The following is a 17,222-nucleotide window of genomic DNA, read 5'->3' as shown; positions in this document are numbered from 1 at the left end:
CTTCTTCTCCTCCTCCTTCTCCTTCCCCTTGATCTTCATCTTCTTTCGCTCCTTTATTAGGCAATTCTTTGGCCTAGAAGATCAAGACTTCCTGGTAAAAGGGAGAACACCTCCAACATGCCTGTGAAGGACTTCCTTCACCCCGGGCTCTGTGCCAATACTAAGCTTTTGGATGATGGCACTCAATTTTCGTGTCAGGAAAATGCCGACAAAGGATGTGGTGGATGCCATTTGGTTCAGGTCAGTCCTCAATAGAATCTTTTGCCCTCCCCTCAAGATACGATGCTGATCTTGTGCTCCTCCAGTATTGCAGCAAGGACTGTCAAGCTGCTCACTGGGCACAACACAAACTTTTCTGCAAGTCTCCTCTAGGAAAAGCGACATGGAGGCCAGCATGGGCGGTTGAGAGGCGTCCCCCAGCTTTTGATGAACCCGGCGTGTCTTCTGGTGCAGGCTCTGCCAGTCAAAATTACTTTGGCCGCCCAGATAGGAAGGAAAATCTTCTCGGGGATATGCCGGCATTGGATTTGCTGAACTTGGAGAGGAACGAGGGGAGCCATGCATCTCAAGATCTTAGCGTGCTTTCCGCTGGTAAGGACATCCCTTCTATTCGTAAATTATACTGAATCTTGACTGATGTGCGGAAGCATCGGGCGACATACGCAACGTCGTAAAGACTATCGTTGACGTTCCTAATACTTATACCGGGACATTGACGTTCGTTGTGAACGATTCCAACTTCGACGTTGTGGCCAGAAATGCAATCCTGCTTCTCACGGCTTTCAATCTTCCACCTGAAGAAGCGACGCCGATCATGCTCCATTTGTGGTATTCTGCTTTCATCCCGGCGGAGATCTTGGAAGCGGTACAGGAAAAGCTGCTGCCACTCGTTGACCATGTGTGCAGAAAAATACGTAAGCGTCCAAACAATGAATTCTCAATGATTTGGAGGCGCGGCCAATGTTCGCTGCGTCTAGTCTTGCAGAAGGGCAAATGGTTTCGGCTGCGTCAGTTTTTCAAGGTCCCGGACAATATGTCGGTGGAGAAAGCTATGGGCATTCGTCAGGATACAACAATGGCTATCCACAAATTGGATTCCGCTCAGCGTGTATACTACTCCAACCCACCGTTCTGGCGCGTCTCGAAGTTGAAGTTCCGCGAGGATGGTATTGTGCTGCCCTTTGGCTCATGTCGTGCAAAGTTTAATACTCCAAATCCGTGAGGAGCCCCCATTTTCTTTTTTTAATTTTTAATTTTGTTTTCTTTAACTAAGAATGAAGAAGTCATGGGCTAACAGCTTGACAGGACGCTGTTCTTCGAGAGCAAAGGCTGGCTTCTGCCAGATGTTGCCGACCCTCTGGAGGGCTGGTGTCTTGAGGACATCTTGGTAAAGACTCCCCTGGCGAAAAATGACCTCTATGGCGCTCTTTTCTTTTATCTGAGGGATATCATTTTCAAATTTTGTCGTCGCGTTTCGGCTATGGAGTGTCATATCGATTTCTTCCAAGTCAGGGCGGCATACCTTCCGGCCATGGCTGGAGGGCCAATATTTGATAGGATTGAGGTAATGTGTTTCCCCGACTGAAAAAAAAGTTTTGTCGTCCTTAATCCTAACCATATCAGCTTTCCAACCTCGCCGACAAAGAATACTATGGGATCGGACACTGCATCGGTGCGTTTGGTGTCATGCTCAAAGAGAAATCTAAGAATCCGCATGCAACCATGTTGACTCTATTCATGAACGCGGTCGACGGCAAGCCAAAGCCTAACAACGTGACCAAGAACAGTCTTGTCAAGAAGGCAAATTTGGAGCGATATATTCCAGGAATCTCAGAGCTGAAGCTCTCCCCATCTCCGTACGATCCGGACAAGTTCAAGATCGTAGAGGGTCTAGCGCTTCTGCGGGATCCAGAAGGGCAGTTTCATCGATACATGCAGGTTATGGAGTTCTCGAAGTTGAGCGAGGCTTTCGAGATGGGGATCAAGGGGGTTAATACCATAGCGCCCAAGTGGCCTCTGCGGCTTCGAGAGAATGCTACGAAGGCAGAGTTTGATGTGTTGCTGGCATCTGCGAAGAACGGCACACCGCGGTACGTGGAGTGGACTCAGGCGAAGTAAACAGCATGGAGGGATCCAAGGATGCGAGTGTGGGGTGCTACGGTGTAAGCTTGACCCTTCAGGGATTAACTATTGTGGCAAAGACTCTGAACGCCTGGAACCTGGATCTAAGGCATCGTTTAAAGCTCCCTGTCAACCTTCTACATTGATCGAGGCATCGTGGCATTGGTAAAAATGGCTTGTTGATATTGAGAACAAAGCAAAAAGGAAAAGGAAAAAAAGGGTAAAAAAAAAAAAAAAACAACAAAATCCAGTTAAAACTTGAATGGTAGTTAGTTATTAGCTTACAAGGCTTGAGGACAGTGAATCAAGGTATTCAGATCTGAACTCTTTGTGAAACCCAGAAATAGAAGAGTAGAAAACCAAGGGCATGGTCATTTACTTTGGCGGCTGGGCTCAGTTTGGCCAGGAAGGTAGTCAATGAAATATTTCTAATATGCGCTAGAAGCAGTATCTCGTCTCGTTAATTCTGAGATATTTGCTGAGTACGGAGTATAGAGTAAAGATTTAGATTACAGATATCGCAAGATCTATATAGTACTCGGTCGTGATCTTCAAGGAACGGGATTGTTTTAAGGAGCTTTGGAAAAAACAAAAAAAAAAAAAAAAAGGAGGGCTTTTGAGGTGATTGGACGGAAAGGAGGTTAGCCCAGAAGTGTACGCTCAACGCCGGTCCGGCCCAATATCTAAAAACCAATTGCTTGTCGACACTATCATACGAAAATATATCAATCTGCGGCTTGATTCCTGTGCGCTGAATATACGACACAAAAAAGTTTGGCCCAAGGTCTTTTCCGTGCCTTTGAGTCTAAGTTCCGCCCCTTGGTTCCCCGCCGGTTTCCATGGAAAATGGAGGCGCGCAACCAGGAGCGCCAGTTCCACACCGCAGCGGGAACAATGAAGCCGGTCGAAGGTCTAGGTCCGGCAGCGCCTCCAGCGTGCTGCACAAACGAAGCTTTTCGTCGTCATTATTTTCCAAATTTACCTTTGCACGTATGAACCAGTCGAGCGGTAATGTTGCCGAACGCGGCAGTGAAAACGCGGCCCAGACGCAGGGCGAGGATGCTGGGCCATTTTTGGGCCGAGAGATATTGGAGGCGCGAGCGGGGGGAGGGGGAGGGAGGGCTATGGCCACTGCGTTGCAGCAGCAGATAAGGACGAGGAGGAGAAAAGGCTCCCTGAGAAAGACAGCGCTGTTGGGGACGGGAGTCCTGAGAATGGCCCAGAAGGGCCCGCCCAGCCGGGCTGCGGAGGTCTCTCGCGATGTCTCTCCCAACAAAGACATCGACCGAAACAAGGACACGGGCGCGGAGCAGACAAGCCGCGATGGTCTAACGCGCTTTCCTGATCTCTCTCTACCTGTCGGACACGATGAAGGTGCAACGATGGCTTCGCGGCCATTCGATCAACGAGCTCCTCCACGACCACCTACGCCTCCCGTCCGCCCATCTCCCCAGCCGGCCTGGAATCACCATCCGTCCCAAGGGCGGGAGCAGCCACAGCAGCAACAGCAGATGAAGAAACCCGTACAGCAAGTCACCTCACATTCGGCCTCGGAAGCCCACAGCACAATGAGCTCCCTGCGCGACGATGTCCCCACCGACGAGGACGACCTGATCTCCTTCCCGCCCCTCACCAACTCCCTCTCGCGCCTCTCCAGTCAAACAAGCACCAGCAGCATCTCCGCCTTATCCTCCCTGCCCCCGCGCCGCATCCCGCTATCAATTCCCACCCTCTCATGCAGCTCAGACTCTTACTTCCCACCCCTCGGCTCCAACGACGCCGGAACCATCGCGAAATCCCGCCCTCGCGCTCCCTCCCAGCGCGTTCGGTCCCCGCTCGCAACAAACCCCGCCGAAATGGCCTCCTCTCCCGAAGGATGGGACTACTCCGAGACCGAATGGTGGGGCTGGATCATACTGGTCGTGACGTGGGTGGTGTTTGTCGTGGGCATGGGCAGCTGTCTGGGGGTATGGAGCTGGGCATGGGATGTTGGAGAGACACCCTATGCGCCGCCGGAGCTAGAGGATGATCCAACGCTGCCAATTGTGGGATACTATCCAGCGCTGATTATACTGACGGCGGTGATGGCGTGGGTTTGGGTGGTGGTGGCGTGGATGGGAATGAAGTATTTTCGGCATGCCAATATTTCGGGAGAGGATATATGAATGGCCCTCAGTTGGTTTGCGCAGATTACGTTTTGGATGTTATTACGACAGATCCTATCCGGTTGAAATTTGGATTTCTCGCTCGATATGGTGATCTCGCGGGAGCTGTGGGAAATTAAAAAAAAGGCGAGCAAGATTGAAATAAATATCTTTGTGTGATACCCAAAAAAAAAACTTGCTAACATGCTATAATAGATTCTTAAGACGCCCGAGACACCAATCTATATCTAAAGGACGCCCGCTCCGTGGTATAACCATTTGTAAAAATCAACAATTTTTGGGGGCCGGCTCAAAGAGACGCCAGCAGCCAATAGCAGGAATTTCCAGCAATCAATCAGTATTTGAACGCGATCGCATTAAAGACTGGCCTGTGCCATCTTTCGATTTAGCAAGTGAAGCCTGCGCACCTCATCTGTTTGCCGTCGATCGATGAGCTCTTCAATGGGGGTCGTTGACTCAGATGTGTTCGGAGTCCCCGTTTCTCCCAGGGCAACAGTCGTGCCTGGTGCTTTGCTAACCAAGCCCTTGGAGACTGCGAAGCCGGCAGAGCGATCGTGATTTGGATCCTCATCGTAAAACTCATCTATGATGGGATGGATAAGAACTGTTTGTTTGTGGATGGTAAGCATAGAATTTGTTGGTACCGTCACCCAGTTATCTGTAATGACATAGTTAGCAAAAGCACGTCTTCTCTGACCAGCGAATTTATCGGGTAAAATAGGGGGAGCTGGGATATCTTACGTCTCTCGAATGTTAGGGGTTCGCTCGCAACTAGGACAATATCGGCCCCTTTATCGTGCCTTTCCATCTTGAAGTGTCCTTTCGTTTTCCCTTCCTTCCACTTTGTCCCGGACGAGAAGTACAAGCTTGCAGCCTCATCAGTCTTGCTGCTCACATATCGCGTGCAGACTACGGTGTGGCCATCTGTGACGGCAAAGTTGAGGAGGCTTCTGGTCTCGACGTCGGTCATCGGGCAATCTTTTGGGATGTTCGCCACCATCTCGTTGATTCTGCTTATTGTCCTATTCATGACTTTGCGTAAAAGCACGTGCCCGAAGCCGCCTTCCGGTGCGTCGCTTGGGTTGACTCCTTCGCGCTCCATTAGATCCAAGAACAAGGCGAAGGCCCATTCGCTGTCTGTGCCCCCTTTTACGCCAAGATACCATTTATCGGCGAGTGAATCGGCCAGAGTGCGCTTGATATATTTCCACCCTCCCAAATTTCCATTGTGCATCCACATCAGCGTGTTGTGTTGGAACGGGTGGCAATTATTATCTGCAAGGGCTCCTTCAGTGGTAGCCCTTACATGCGCAAAGACCAGGGATGAGCATGTTTTCGAGGCTATACGTTCGAGGTTCTCGCAATTCCAGGCGGGTAATGTCGAGGTGAATATGCAAGGGTCGCGGCCGAGTTTTGGATCTGTGTAAAACCCTACTCCGAAACCATCGCCGTTCACCGGGCGGCGGGTGTCCTGAAAACAAGACGCGAGTGTCAGAAAGCGCTGTCCGCAGAATCCACGCCGGGAATGAGGTGACTCACAAGTCTGAGCCGAGAATCATAGGACTGTGTAAGGATGGAGTGAGAGGGTTCGGTGATGAGCTTGCTCAAGAGGATGTCATTCCTGCCCTTGTAGACCTGTGATTTTGTTAGCGACTCGGATCAGGGTGCCTTTCGATAAATATCAAATCTCAGTACATACGAGAAAACGACACATGGCGGGTAATAATGACCTGTCAAATCTTCGAAAGTAAACAGACTAGCGGCCGGTCAAGGTGGTGAATCACACTGGGTAGGAAAAAAGGATTACGCTACTCGCAATCTGCGCTGTTGTTTCACCTGGAGACAACTACAAGAAAAGGACAAGCAATCAATGAATAATGAGATTGGGAAAACAATTTTGTCTGCATTAACTCGAGATAAGGTTGCCTATATCATTAGTTTTAGCTGAGCTGTCACCTTCTCGATTGCCAACACACAGGTAAAGCTCCTAATGCACAATATTCAGCAGGCTTTCTGGCTCGCAGAAAAGTAGATTTGGAAGAGAATCGAGGGATCTTATAGAGAGAAGAGACAAGAATAACCAGATGGTTTAATCTCTTTTTCAAACCTCTTGTCCTCCGTCCCCGGCCCTTCGCATTTATTGGTGACTCCTCTGCGTGGTGCAAATCGGAGCTTCGAATGTCGTGATGCAACCCGTGTCACGTGAACGTCTCTCCAGCAGGGTAAGGTTTATGCTAGTACATATATGGCTAGTTAGTTAGTTTAAATAATACTTGATTAGTCAGATACTCCAGATGTCTCGGCATTTTTGGCACCACCCAAAAGCGTCGAACGCGGTTTCTCGAGCCAGAAGCCGGCATGCTTCAAACGATACACGGGCCCAGTTGACGCGTATCACTGCTACACGCTTGCATATCCCATAGACACATGAGAAAGAAATCATGAGTGGGAGACTACTCTCCCGCAGCTCCGCGCTGTTATCTAGGAGAAGCGCTTTGGCCGCCCGACGTCTCCATCATGCAGGCGGTATTCAGTCCGGCGGGCTCCTACGCACGCAGGGAAATGGATATTACCTACGTGCACGCCTCCCCTCGGTGATCCGGCAGAATTGGATACATAATGTCCCCGCCGTGCGGACGATCTCGTTTGCGAGGATCATTCCAAAGTTGGCGATGAAGTTAGTGCGGGTTCCGGCGATGTTTGGTGGAGCGATGATTGCGGGGTTGGCGTATTTGCAGTATCAGGCTTCTCGTACGTTATTCCCTTTTCTCATGCAGAAGGCGATGTGGAAATACATGGCGATGGGGCTAACCCGTGCATTTACAATATCCCAGAGGCGGGGAATTATGTCATTGATTTTTTTAAAACTGCTGGCGAAACGGCTGGAGGAATTGCATCTAGCGCTATTCAGGGTATCCAAGGAGTAGCAGAACAGACCCAGAGAGGATGGGAGAGGACGACGGAAGGGATCGAGTTGCCCGAGTGGGCACAGAAGATCCTTCGATTGGAGGAGCATGCTGAGAAAAACGGCGGCGGGTCCGGTAGCGATGGAGCTGGTGGAAGTGGTGGCCCTAAAAAGAGCAGAATTGGTGCCGCTGGGGTGGCAGGCGCGACGACCGGCTCAGCTCTCGGGTACGATTCGACAGACGACGATGTTGCGGAAGGGCGGCGAGCAGTGGACGAGCAAATGATGACTCTGACGAGGAAGATGATCGAAATCCGAAACATGCTTCAACGCATCGGGCAATCAAACTCTCTCACCCTCCCTTCTATCGTTGTTATTGGTTCACAGTCCTCCGGGAAAAGTTCGGTTTTAGAGGCCATTGTTGGACATGAGTTCCTCCCCAAAGGATTGAATATGGTGACGAGGAGACCTATTGAATTGACTCTGATCAATACACCAAACTCTCAGGCTGAATATGGAGAGTTTCCAGCTCTGGGTCTTGGCAAAATCACTGATTTCAGCCTCATCCAGCGTACTTTGACAGAGCTAAACCTGGCGGTACCGGAGAAAGATTGCGTCGCAGATGATCCTATTCAGCTTTCAATATACTCACCCCACGTGCCCGATTTATCTCTTATCGACTTACCTGGTTATATTCAAGTTGCCGGCCGCGACCAGCCGGCGGAACTGAAGCAAAAGATTTCCGATCTTTGTGACAAGTATATCCAAGGACCCAACATCATTCTCGCAATTTCTGCAGCAGACGTTGACCTCGCAAACTCGACAGCACTAAGAGCTAGTCGTCGTGTTGATCCACGAGGAGAACGTACAATCGGAGTTGTTACGAAGATGGATCTTGTCGATCCCGATAGAGGGGCCAGTATACTCACAGATAAGAAATACCCCCTGCGATTGGGATACGTGGGAATAATCTCACGAATTCCTCCTACTTCGGGATTATTCTCAAGAGGTTCTGGTAATTTAACCAATGCCATTGTCAAGAATGAGAATACGTATTTCGGCAACCACCCTCAGCAGTTTGGACCTGGCGCTGAGGTCTTAGTTGGGACAACAACATTGAGAAAGAAATTGATGCGTGTTTTGGAGCAGACCATGGCGGCAAATTTGGCCAGTACACGGGATGCGGTGTCGCAGGAGCTGGAGGAGGCGACATATGAATTCAAAGTTCAGTACAATGACCGGCCCCTGAGCGCAGAGTCGTACCTTGCGGAAAGCCTGGACAGTTTCAAGCATTCATTTAAAGAATTCACTGAAAGTTTCGGCCGCCCACAGGTGCGAGAATTGCTGAAAGCTCATCTAGACCAGCGTGTGATGGATATTCTTGCTCAGAGATATTGGAATCGACCCATCGATGACTTATCACCTCCCCTTCCTGATCCCGATCCCCTTACAGACCTACCGAAAGCCGATCCAGAGTCTCTCTATTGGCACAGAAAGTTGGATGCTTCGTCCTCAGCCTTGACAAAATTGGGGATTGGACGACTGGCCACTACTGTTGTGGCAAATGCGTTGCAGAATCGCGTCGATGATTTGATCGCCTGCTCCACATTTGCTTCACATCCATACGCTCAAAAGGCCATTGGAGATGCCACTACGAGCATCCTGAATGACCGATTTTTTAGCACGAGCGATCAGGTTGAGAATTGTATCAAACCATACAAGTACGAAATCGAAGTTGATGACTTTGAATGGACAAAAGGCCGAGAGAATGTCGGTAAGGTATTGAAAGAAGAGCTAAAGGCTTGCGAATCGGCATTGAAGCATGTTGAAGACTCGGTGGGAAAACGTAAACTCAAAGACGTCATGAACTTTGTTGACAAAGTGCGAAGAGGCGATGTTCAAGTTGAAGGTGATGGTACTGGGGGAGCAGGCGGATTCAGTGCTGCCCTGATACAAAAAGGTTTGTATCTTCGCCTCGTTCCTAGTTGACTTTGGGATGTGAGCTCACGTAATATTAGGTCGAGAGGGTGCCTTCCTTCGAGACAGGGCCGATATCATAAAGATGCGGCTCTTGGCTGTTCGTTCAAAGCAATGCGCTTCTAAGAAGAACAAATATTACTGTCCGGAAATATTCCTCGACGTTGTTGCCGACAAACTCACCGCCACAGCCGTCCTTTTCCTCAACGTGGAGCTTCTTTCCGAATTCTACTACCATTTCCCTCGTGAACTGGACTTGAAGCTCGGTCGCCATCTCTCCGACGCAGAAGTTGAGCGATTTGCGCGCGAAGACCCGCGGATTCGTCGTCATTTGGATATAATTCAGAAAAAAGAGATGCTTGAGCTAGTGTTACAGAAGATTGAGAGTTTAAGACAGCTGGAGGGAAGGAGCAAACCGAATCCCCAGCAGCGAGGCTCACTATCGAAAGAGAGAGCGAAAAGTTGGCGTCTCTTTTAGGATCACAACAACTTAACCATCCTTTACTTACTTGTTTCTTTTCCGTTAAAGCACTTTGCATTTCTTCAACTGTCTTCCTTTACTTTGCTTTTGCCATATTATATACCAGGGACTTATCACATTTTGAATGGCGTCAATTGTTCTTTTTTGGGCCATATACAGGTGGTTTCGTTCCATATCTTTCTATTCTTGCAACTAACGGATGAAATTCGGGCGGCCCTCGCTTCTGATGAGAAATATTCTCTCTTCTCTGCGTATAGTCTTTCTTTTCCATTGTCTTTTTTTAATGCTCCGAGTATAGAGTCGGAACACTGTACCACTATTTTTGTTTGCCTGCTATCGCATGGCATCGAGGAAGAAAATGGAGATACCGGATTCGGCGTTGGGATCAATGCAACACTCCGTTGAAATGCAAGGCGCTTTTGAGCCAGAGTAAGAAGAAAAGTTCTATAGTACATAGTCCACCTATGGACCGCCATATCCCAGCATAAAATTGGTATACAAGAACCCCGTTTGTCGTCGAAATCGAGAAACAGACACAAAAAAGAATGCAATGCGACTCTTCAAAACGCCAGTGAGCCCCCACGGCCAAAATGTGTATATCATAACGACAGTCGCAAAAGACCCATATCTCCCACCACCGACAGTTTTCACACTTTTGCCCGTCCACCGGGTGAACACGGATCCCCTAGATGTGGTCCTGCAGTCTCTGTCTATCATTCCACTTCACTTTACCCTCCACATCTTTGATCTCTTCCAGCGTCGAACCCAACTTGACCACGGAAAATCGGATCATCCGGGGATCCAACCCCAGCGTGCGACGGACTTCCTGCTGCACGGGCCCAGAACTGTCGAAGCGCATTATGAAGTGGTAGCCTGTGGTGTATTGTGCTTGATGCTTGGTGGTGGGGTGTGGGAGGCGGAAAGCACCCCAGTTTGTGAAGCCGCGAACGACGCCGCCGGAGCGGAGGACTTGGAGACCGGCGGTGCGGGCAATTCTAAAGACAGGTGTTGGGTGAGCTCCTTTTTATCGGGGGGGATGGGCGGGATTTTAGGGAGACGTGTAAAGAGAGTTGAGAGCTTACTCTTTTACTTCATTGAGACTGCCCGGACGGACCTGCGAAGATGACAGTTAGAGATCTTCGGATTCTGGGAGATGGAAGCAGTATGGACTGCGAACGTACAATTGCAATTAGTTCGTATAGCATTGTTGAAACGTGAGAAGATGGACTAGGTGGCGGAGGGCGGGTTTGGACGGTGAAGAAGATGAAGATTGAGGGTTGAGAGACGCTGTATTTAATTTTCAGATAATTGTATCAATTCCGTTATTATAATTTATTTGGGACATATGGTACTTGAATTTCTCCCGTGTATCTCGTTGCAGTTTAGAGTACAGGCAACTTGTCAGGTCAGGTATTGGTATTACCAATGTCCCCAGCTCCATGAGAAGGATAAGAGCGGCTGTTTGATGTGTGCAGATAAGCATCCTTGCATCGACACAACAAAACATTGTTACTCACCAGAGAGTGAAAACAAAAAAGAAAAATTCAATCCCATTGTGATCAATTCATTTCCCAGTGTATCTCAATTGCGCCATCAGAATGTCGTCGGCTGCCGTTCGAATTGTGAACCCGCTGTGGAGTGCCTTTGCGGCAGCTCCCAAGGTCCGAGTGTGCTCTTCTCCCCTCCGCTATGCCGCTCCCTCTTGGAATGCATTCTATAATACCAGGAGGGGCTTTTCACAGAGTGCTTTCTGTACGTATAGCATAATTGACCCATGACTTTATCTTTCCCTCTGGTTCATTTCTCACAACGTTCGCCGCATAACACCGCCAGATGCGCTTCAACCTTGGTAACGATTTTTGCTGACTCGATTGACTATCAGGCCAGGCGAAGAAATACACCGAGCAGCATGAATGGGTCGAGTTGTCCGCAGATAACACTACCGGTACGGCTAAATCCGCCCTCTAATGACGTCCCTGCCTCTCCATCCCTCTCTAACATTCCTCTCTAGCCACTGTTGGTATCACCCACTACGCTGCCAAGTCCCTAGGAGATGTTGTCTTCGTCGAACTTCCCGCTGTTGAATCCGAAGTCAGTTCTGGAGAAACCATTGGCGCAGTGGAATCGGTAAAGTCTGCTTCCGATATCATGTCTCCGGTCTCTGGTACCGTCGTTGAGACCAACACTGCGTTGGAGGAGAAACCAAAGATCGTCAACGACTCTCCTGAGGCTGACGGTTGGTTCGTCAAGATCAAGGTCACCGACCAGACTGAATTGGAAGGATTGATGAATGAGGCCGCTTATAAAGCTTCCTTGGAGGAAGAGGAGTAGGCTGCGAACTTCTTTTCATTGCCGATTGTCCTGAGATGCATGCACCTCATTTATGGTCTCCCCGTTTGTGTCGTTTGTTTAAAAAAAAAAAATAAAAATAAAAATAAAAATAAAAAGGACTAGAAAAGCCCACAAGGAATGGTCGTCCCTCGCATTATCGATTGCTGGAATTCGCCGGCTATCGTCTCAACACTCTTCCATCCCTCGACGTCCATTGCGTGAAATGTCGAAGTATAAGTCGTTGTTCTACGTTCTCTTTGTCTATGATTTACATGATCTTGTACTAAATGCTCTAACCCTCGGGCTGAAAGAGCGTAGAACTGGGAGCGATTCGAGCTGGTTGCTATTTTGCTTCTATCTCGTCTAACTACGCTGCATACACGACGTTCTGTACATACATCTTCAACAGATTCTACATCCTAATCCTACCACCCAAAGGAAAATTTGCGCAAAGCCGCATCAATATTCCCAGCTAATTTCATCGTCGCGTCCTCCGTACAGAGCGTCTACGTATCTAAGTACTTAAGCAGTGCGAAACTTTAAACGGTTCACAGCCCTGCTAGGTCCACGGCACACATCAACTTCAAGAAATCCGCTCCTACAATCCCCAGCCATTCTGAAGGCTAAATTATTTCGAAGCCTTGAACCTGGAACGTAATGCAGCTTTCTTTTTTTACCATCATAATTGGCTGGGATGACTCCCTAGTCAGCCTTGCTCGGCCAAAACTGCTAATATCTCGGCCGCCCAAACATGTCGATCCTTAGCTGTTGGCCGCCTGGACCTTGTTGAGGGACCTGGTTGGAATCTGTCAGCCCTTGAATCAAGCGATTCAAGGCCCTGTCCTGAGCTGCGCTAACAGGCGCAGTTCGAGCAAGTTGAGAGAGCGGCCGTCTCTTCATTTGCGGGATTCAAATTGAATTTCTTTTTTCCTCCCTCCTTTGCTTCGCTACCTCTTCTTTTCTTTCAGTCGATTGGCATATATGCCACACGCTGAGAAACGTCTGTTGTCTGGCTGGCAGCGTTAAACACGGCAGATGAAGCAGCTGTTGTCTAAGGCATGGCGCTATCGTCAAAACGGGTGGCGACAAGCAGCTGTGCTCAACACGGTGGGTATATCCATTTTCACTCTCTTGACTATCGCTCTTCTGGCCTGGAGCAGCGCGAAACTTGGCACCATCAACGGGAATGTCATCCTCTTCAGAGGCAATTGTGCCACCACCAAGAAAGCTAACATATGGCTGCATCTACTTCTCAATGTCTTCTCCACGGGAATACTCGCCTCGTCCAACTTCTTCATGCAAGTTTTGAGCTCTCCATCCCGGAGCGAAGTGGATTCTGCCCACAGGAAGAGCATCTCCCTTGAAGTCGGCGTTCCATCCATCAGAAACCTCTTTTTCATCTCCAATTTTAAGAAGATATGCTCGTTTCTCTTTTTCCTCAGCTCAATCCCAGTCCATCTGTTCTTCAACAGTGCCATCTTTACCACCGATTATCAAGGGAGTAAGTGGCAACTTACTATCGCGTCAGAAGGCTTCGCCAATGGCGCCCAATACTTCCCGCCAGGCGCATTGCTCTTGCCCGCTGGTGCAGCTACGGGTGTAACGGGATACGGTCAACCAGTTAGTCTTACCGATTACTTAGACCATGATTCAGAAGTGATTGAGAAAATTTCATCTACGGCTAAAGAATCCCGCGGCTGGAAACGCATCGAGGTTCCCGAGTGCCGATCACAGTATCAGTTTTGCTCCGCGCGCACTAAATACGGTGATGTGGTGATGGTTGTCGAGTCCCACAACTCAAGTTTCATGTTCAGCAGAGACAAACGTCTGGGTTGGACGCGAGACGGCATCTTCGAACCTCCGTCTCGCAATGCTGCTCAATTTTGGGACCCGTATGTCCCTGCTTCGGAAAGCAATTCTCTTTGGTTTTCTTCTATGTGTAGCACGGAGGCAGATCTTAACCCACGGACGCATCGCTTTGCAGGATGTTTTCAAAACTGCAGCCGTGCTTACGGACAAATTGATAGGGGATACGACGTCCTTCCCGCAGACAGGATCAACCCACATTATAGCTTTAACTTTTTGCTGGACGAGTTTGTTGAGGCCAGCTTGCAATCAAAAAGACCGATAGTTAAGTCTCAAAATGCCTTGAAGTTTGACCTGAAATATTGTTTAGTTCAAGAGATCGACCCAGTTTGCAAAGTCGGCCTCTCAACCAAAGTGCTGCTGATCGTCGTCGTCTGCCTTATAACGAAAACATGCCTATGTATAGTGGTCCTTGCAACATCACCTCCAGAGGATCCTCTGGTCGTGCCAGGAGATGCTATTGTCTCGTTCATCACAGCGCCAGAGGAGAAAACTGCGGCAAGATGCACACTGGATCGTTTCGTTGCAGACAGGACTTCGAGCAGCATGACATCCAGACCGATACAACCTCAACAGGAACCACCACCACAGCCGCAGCAATGGCGCCGAAGAAATCGGCGATGGCTTTCAGCTATACCAATTTCAGCATGGGTGCGGAGTTATTTTATTTTCACAGGCGTAATTATCTTCTTGGTCGCCATGTTTGTGACTGCAAACAACACGTACCCCGTCAAGGGCGGGTAAGCACACCCCCTTCCTTCTTTCGCTTTAATCTCGAGGTTAACAGCTTTCTAGCCAGCAAGCCTTCTCTCATAGCCCACACAATGGCCTCCTAAATACAGAAGGGTCCTCAGGGCTATTACTGTTGCCCGCCATTATATTGGCTAACGCACCCCAACTGCTTTTGTCTTTTTCGTACTTTGTGTATAATGCATTGTACACAAGACTATGTGTTGAAAAAGAGTGGAATTCACTTAGCCAAAAATACCACCCAATTCGTGTCACTCGCCCCCGAGGCCAACAAATATCAACCTACCGACTCCAGCTCCCATATCGGTACAGTATCCCTTTGATTGTCATCAGTGTACTTCTGCACTGGTTAGTATCAAACACGCTATATGTATTCATTCTCGAGGGCGGTGAGTTATCCGTTCTGCTGGGCCCCCTTATATGCGGATTCGTACTGATATTGTATCGCTCACAGGCTATTTTCTGGTCGAACAAAAATCTTATCAATACTTCAATCCGGTGCAGCCAGATCCTGTGCCTCGTGTTTCTGGTTTCAGCGATGATTCCTACGTTGGTATTGGCTTCTCAACAATATCGATCCTTGTTGTGCTCTTGATTGCCTGCTTTCTCGCCACCATTCCTTTTATATTATGCAGCAAGAGGATGAAAGGTCCCATGGTCTTGGGGGGGAGCAACTCGATGGTGATATCCGCTGCTTGTCATTTGTCTTTAGTTTCGGCAACGGGTTCAATGTCGCCATTGGCTGGGAGCGAAAGAGAGGACGGGTATGAACAGGTTCCATTGAGAGAATGGCCCCAAGCCACCTCACCGAAAACTAAGTTCTTTACGCAGAAGATCTCTCAGCTAGAGACGTTTGAGGTGCAGAGTCTGCTTGAATCCGCCCAGCCTCCCTCAGGCGAAGAGCAAAGGCAGGGTGAGCTAGATTGCAAGGATGATATAGGAGCAAGTGAGAAGGTTGCATTGATTCAAATGGCGCAAAGTCGACTTCGTTGGGGAGTGGTTAAGATGCCGGAATCATTCTACCAACAGTTTTCAGATATGGGTGAAGACGTGGGTCACCTTGCTTTTGGTGTAAAGGAGCAAAATGTTGAGGAGCCCGTGGATGGACATTGGTATGCATAACATAAGCTGCTGGAAACTTGTGCTAAAGCGGCATGATATGGATACTGTATAGGAAACTTCGGGGTACTTCCATAATAATGTGTTATATTCATATTTGGACAATAGTTTCCGCTAATGACGCATAACGAGTAGATGTAGATAACTGGTTTAAGTGGTTGCGAACGGAAATTTGAAGGGAAATCATTAGAAATGGATCCAAAGACCAACGAGTAAGCCTGGAAGCTTGCTCTACCATATTCGGCTCACTGTTGCTCGCTGAGCATGTGGAAGGATATTGAAATGCAAGGCGGGCTTTACGGTTGATGAGTGATGACATATATCAGTTTCTGCAGGGCTTTTTGCGGTCTCATTGTCGTGCTCGCTGGCTGTCAAAACATGTATCGAGAAGTATCCAGGAGAGTTCTATCTGCCTCTTAGCCTGTCATCACTTCCCTGTAGTTCAGCTGGGACAATCGTCTGTGAATCAAGCATTTGTGGTGGTGTCGCTGCTGTTGGTTTGACCGCATATTGCATATATTCCCTTGAAAGTGGCTCTGCGGCAAGGTTGGCTTGAGCAGCCCGGCGCCGTCTTCGAAATAACCACCATCCGGCAGCAATTACTGCACCAACTGCTGCCGTGACACCCACCCCGATGCCGGCAGCAGGTCCGGCCCCGAGGCCACGGTCGCTCCTATTGTCTGCTTCTGAATCGGAGGTTGAAGTGACTGGTGGCGACGCTGTCGTCGACGAAGGCATTATTGATGATGACGTTGTGGTGGTGTCGGACGTGTCGTCAGTGGCATTTACAATGCTAAACTTTGGCGAATCAATCGGAGCGCCAAACCGTGTGCCGTTAACAATCAGGAACTGGAATAAATTCGAGCGAGTCAGATCGAAGCCGTAGTCGACGACCGTCCACGAGATCTTTTTCGGACGATCTACGGTATCGGCTGTGTAAATCGAAAGTGAGTAAACCAGCTTCATTTCTCTCAGCGACCTCGTCAAGATGTCAAGGTGGAGAAAATGGCGTACATATGAGCCAGCTAATTGTCACGTTTACATCTGGCTGATAAATCCCCAGCGATAGGATGTTATAGCTATCTGTTCCATCCCAACGCAGGGTGACTGTTTCGCCAAGTCTATATTGTCTGCTGCCATCTGGTTTAGGCGGCTCGATGAACTGTGCTCGGACAGCCTGGAGGGAGTTAAACACAAGAAAACAGAGCTGCCATAGTAACAACATTCTGTTCACTTGTAGATGAAGAGAGGATCACCATCAAGTTTCACGAGAATCAGCACGGGAAAAAAAACCAAGAGACAAAAGGGACAAAAGTAAAAAGAAAACCTCTAGCCCGTACTCCGTACTCCGTACAGGTATCGACTCAAGATGTGGCCCAAGGCTTCACCCAGCAGCGCAATCAATTGCTATCCACCCTACTACTCAGGCAGCGGCTTCAACTCTGTGCCAAGGGGAAGGCGTGGGTCCAACAGTCTTTGCAACACGCCAGAGGACGGAAATGCTCAC

At 49.0% G+C, this 17,222-nt stretch overlaps 8 protein-coding genes across 8 annotated transcripts; 5 read left to right on the top strand and 3 right to left on the bottom strand.

The window, feature by feature from the left end:
• Nucleotides 1–117: 117 nt before the first annotated feature.
• On the top strand, nt 118–2,118 carry D8B26_007440 (uncharacterized protein; the record flags this gene model as incomplete). Its single annotated transcript, XM_003066974.2, has 5 exons — nt 118–240; nt 306–591; nt 648–1,218; nt 1,306–1,564; nt 1,624–2,118. The coding sequence occupies 5 exons, from the start codon at nt 118–120 to the stop codon at nt 2,116–2,118; spliced, it is 1,734 nt and encodes a 577-aa protein (XP_003067020.2).
• An 842-nt stretch (nt 2,119–2,960) lies between these two features.
• D8B26_007439 (uncharacterized protein) lies at nt 2,961–4,398 on the top strand (the record flags this gene model as incomplete). The annotated part of the gene is made up of 1 exon (XM_003066973.2): nt 2,961–4,398. The coding sequence occupies one exon, from the start codon at nt 2,961–2,963 to the stop codon at nt 4,284–4,286; it is 1,326 nt and encodes a 441-aa protein (XP_003067019.1). The 3' UTR covers nt 4,287–4,398.
• Nucleotides 4,399–4,519: 121 nt separating this feature from the next.
• D8B26_007438 (uncharacterized protein) lies at nt 4,520–5,526 on the bottom strand (the record flags this gene model as incomplete). The annotated part of the gene is made up of 2 exons (XM_003066972.2): nt 4,520–4,944; nt 5,028–5,526. 2 exons carry the CDS (start codon nt 5,524–5,526, stop codon nt 4,643–4,645), a joined length of 801 nt encoding a protein of 266 aa, XP_003067018.2. The 3' UTR covers nt 4,520–4,642.
• Nucleotides 5,527–6,561: 1,035 nt separating this feature from the next.
• MGM1 (dynamin-like GTPase mgm1) lies at nt 6,562–9,864 on the top strand. The gene is made up of 3 exons (XM_003066971.2): nt 6,562–7,037; nt 7,121–9,151; nt 9,210–9,864. Exons 1-3 carry the CDS (start codon nt 6,728–6,730, stop codon nt 9,644–9,646), a joined length of 2,778 nt encoding a protein of 925 aa, XP_003067017.2. The 5' UTR covers nt 6,562–6,727; the 3' UTR covers nt 9,647–9,864.
• Nucleotides 9,856–10,936, bottom strand: D8B26_007436 (mitochondrial 37S ribosomal protein bS6m). The gene is made up of 3 exons (XM_003066970.2): nt 10,831–10,936; nt 10,732–10,763; nt 9,856–10,644 (listed from the first exon to the last, which is right to left on the bottom strand). The coding sequence occupies exons 1-3, from the start codon at nt 10,852–10,854 to the stop codon at nt 10,335–10,337; spliced, it is 366 nt and encodes a 121-aa protein (XP_003067016.2). The 5' UTR covers nt 10,855–10,936; the 3' UTR covers nt 9,856–10,334.
• Nucleotides 10,937–11,128: 192 nt separating this feature from the next.
• GCV3 (glycine cleavage system H-protein subunit) lies at nt 11,129–12,451 on the top strand. Its single transcript, XM_003066969.2, has 3 exons — nt 11,129–11,401; nt 11,532–11,594; nt 11,661–12,451. Exons 1-3 carry the CDS (start codon nt 11,248–11,250, stop codon nt 11,978–11,980), a joined length of 537 nt encoding a protein of 178 aa, XP_003067015.2. The 5' UTR covers nt 11,129–11,247; the 3' UTR covers nt 11,981–12,451.
• A 540-nt stretch (nt 12,452–12,991) lies between these two features.
• On the top strand, nt 12,992–15,793 carry D8B26_007434 (uncharacterized protein). The gene is made up of 4 exons (XM_066125538.1): nt 12,992–13,600; nt 13,668–14,586; nt 14,642–14,985; nt 15,051–15,793. Exons 2-4 carry the CDS (start codon nt 13,757–13,759, stop codon nt 15,716–15,718), a joined length of 1,842 nt encoding a protein of 613 aa, XP_065981621.1. The 5' UTR covers nt 12,992–13,600; nt 13,668–13,756; the 3' UTR covers nt 15,719–15,793.
• A 327-nt stretch (nt 15,794–16,120) lies between these two features.
• On the bottom strand, nt 16,121–16,940 carry D8B26_007433 (uncharacterized protein; the record flags this gene model as incomplete). The annotated part of the gene is made up of 2 exons (XM_003066967.2): nt 16,121–16,647; nt 16,730–16,940. The coding sequence occupies 2 exons, from the start codon at nt 16,938–16,940 to the stop codon at nt 16,121–16,123; spliced, it is 738 nt and encodes a 245-aa protein (XP_003067013.2).
• Between the last annotated feature and the right edge of the window lie 282 nt (nt 16,941–17,222).

The sequence above is a fragment of the Coccidioides posadasii genome, chromosome 4, assembly GCF_018416015.2.
Source record: "Coccidioides posadasii str. Silveira chromosome 4, complete sequence".
In the NCBI taxonomy this organism is placed as follows: domain Eukaryota; kingdom Fungi; phylum Ascomycota; class Eurotiomycetes; order Onygenales; family Onygenaceae; genus Coccidioides; species Coccidioides posadasii.
Note: the sequence above shows the minus strand (reverse complement) of the source record. Positions and strands in the feature narration are given on the sequence as shown.

What these genes read in the sequence shown, in the direction of transcription:
- GCV3 (XM_003066969.2), top strand. Translation starts at nt 11,248, where the DNA reads ATGTCGTCGGCTGCCGTTCGAATTGTGAACCCGCTGTGGAGTGCCTTT. An exon ending in CTTTTCACAGAGTGCTTTCT is followed by an intron (nt 11,402 to 11,531) that starts GTACGTATAGCA and finishes ATTGACTATCAG; the next exon opens with GCCAGGCGAAGAAATACACC. An exon ending in GTCCGCAGATAACACTACCG is followed by an intron (nt 11,595 to 11,660) that starts GTACGGCTAAAT and finishes ATTCCTCTCTAG; the next exon opens with CCACTGTTGGTATCACCCAC.
- MGM1 (XM_003066971.2), top strand. Translation starts at nt 6,728, where the DNA reads ATGAGTGGGAGACTACTCTCCCGCAGCTCCGCGCTGTTATCTAGGAGA. An exon ending in TTTGCAGTATCAGGCTTCTC is followed by an intron (nt 7,038 to 7,120) that starts GTACGTTATTCC and finishes ACAATATCCCAG; the next exon opens with AGGCGGGGAATTATGTCATT. An exon ending in TGCTGCCCTGATACAAAAAG is followed by an intron (nt 9,152 to 9,209) that starts GTTTGTATCTTC and finishes ACGTAATATTAG; the next exon opens with GTCGAGAGGGTGCCTTCCTT.
- D8B26_007434 (XM_066125538.1), top strand. Translation starts at nt 13,757, where the DNA reads ATGGTTGTCGAGTCCCACAACTCAAGTTTCATGTTCAGCAGAGACAAA. An exon ending in ACGTACCCCGTCAAGGGCGG is followed by an intron (nt 14,587 to 14,641) that starts GTAAGCACACCC and finishes ACAGCTTTCTAG; the next exon opens with CCAGCAAGCCTTCTCTCATA. An exon ending in TGTATTCATTCTCGAGGGCG is followed by an intron (nt 14,986 to 15,050) that starts GTGAGTTATCCG and finishes TATCGCTCACAG; the next exon opens with GCTATTTTCTGGTCGAACAA.
- D8B26_007436 (XM_003066970.2), bottom strand. Translation starts at nt 10,854, where the DNA reads ATGCTATACGAACTAATTGCAATT. An exon ending in TATACGAACTAATTGCAATT is followed by an intron (nt 10,764 to 10,830) that starts GTACGTTCGCAG and finishes TCATCTTCGCAG; the next exon opens with GTCCGTCCGGGCAGTCTCAA. An exon ending in AGTCTCAATGAAGTAAAAGA is followed by an intron (nt 10,645 to 10,731) that starts GTAAGCTCTCAA and finishes ACCTGTCTTTAG; the next exon opens with AATTGCCCGCACCGCCGGTC.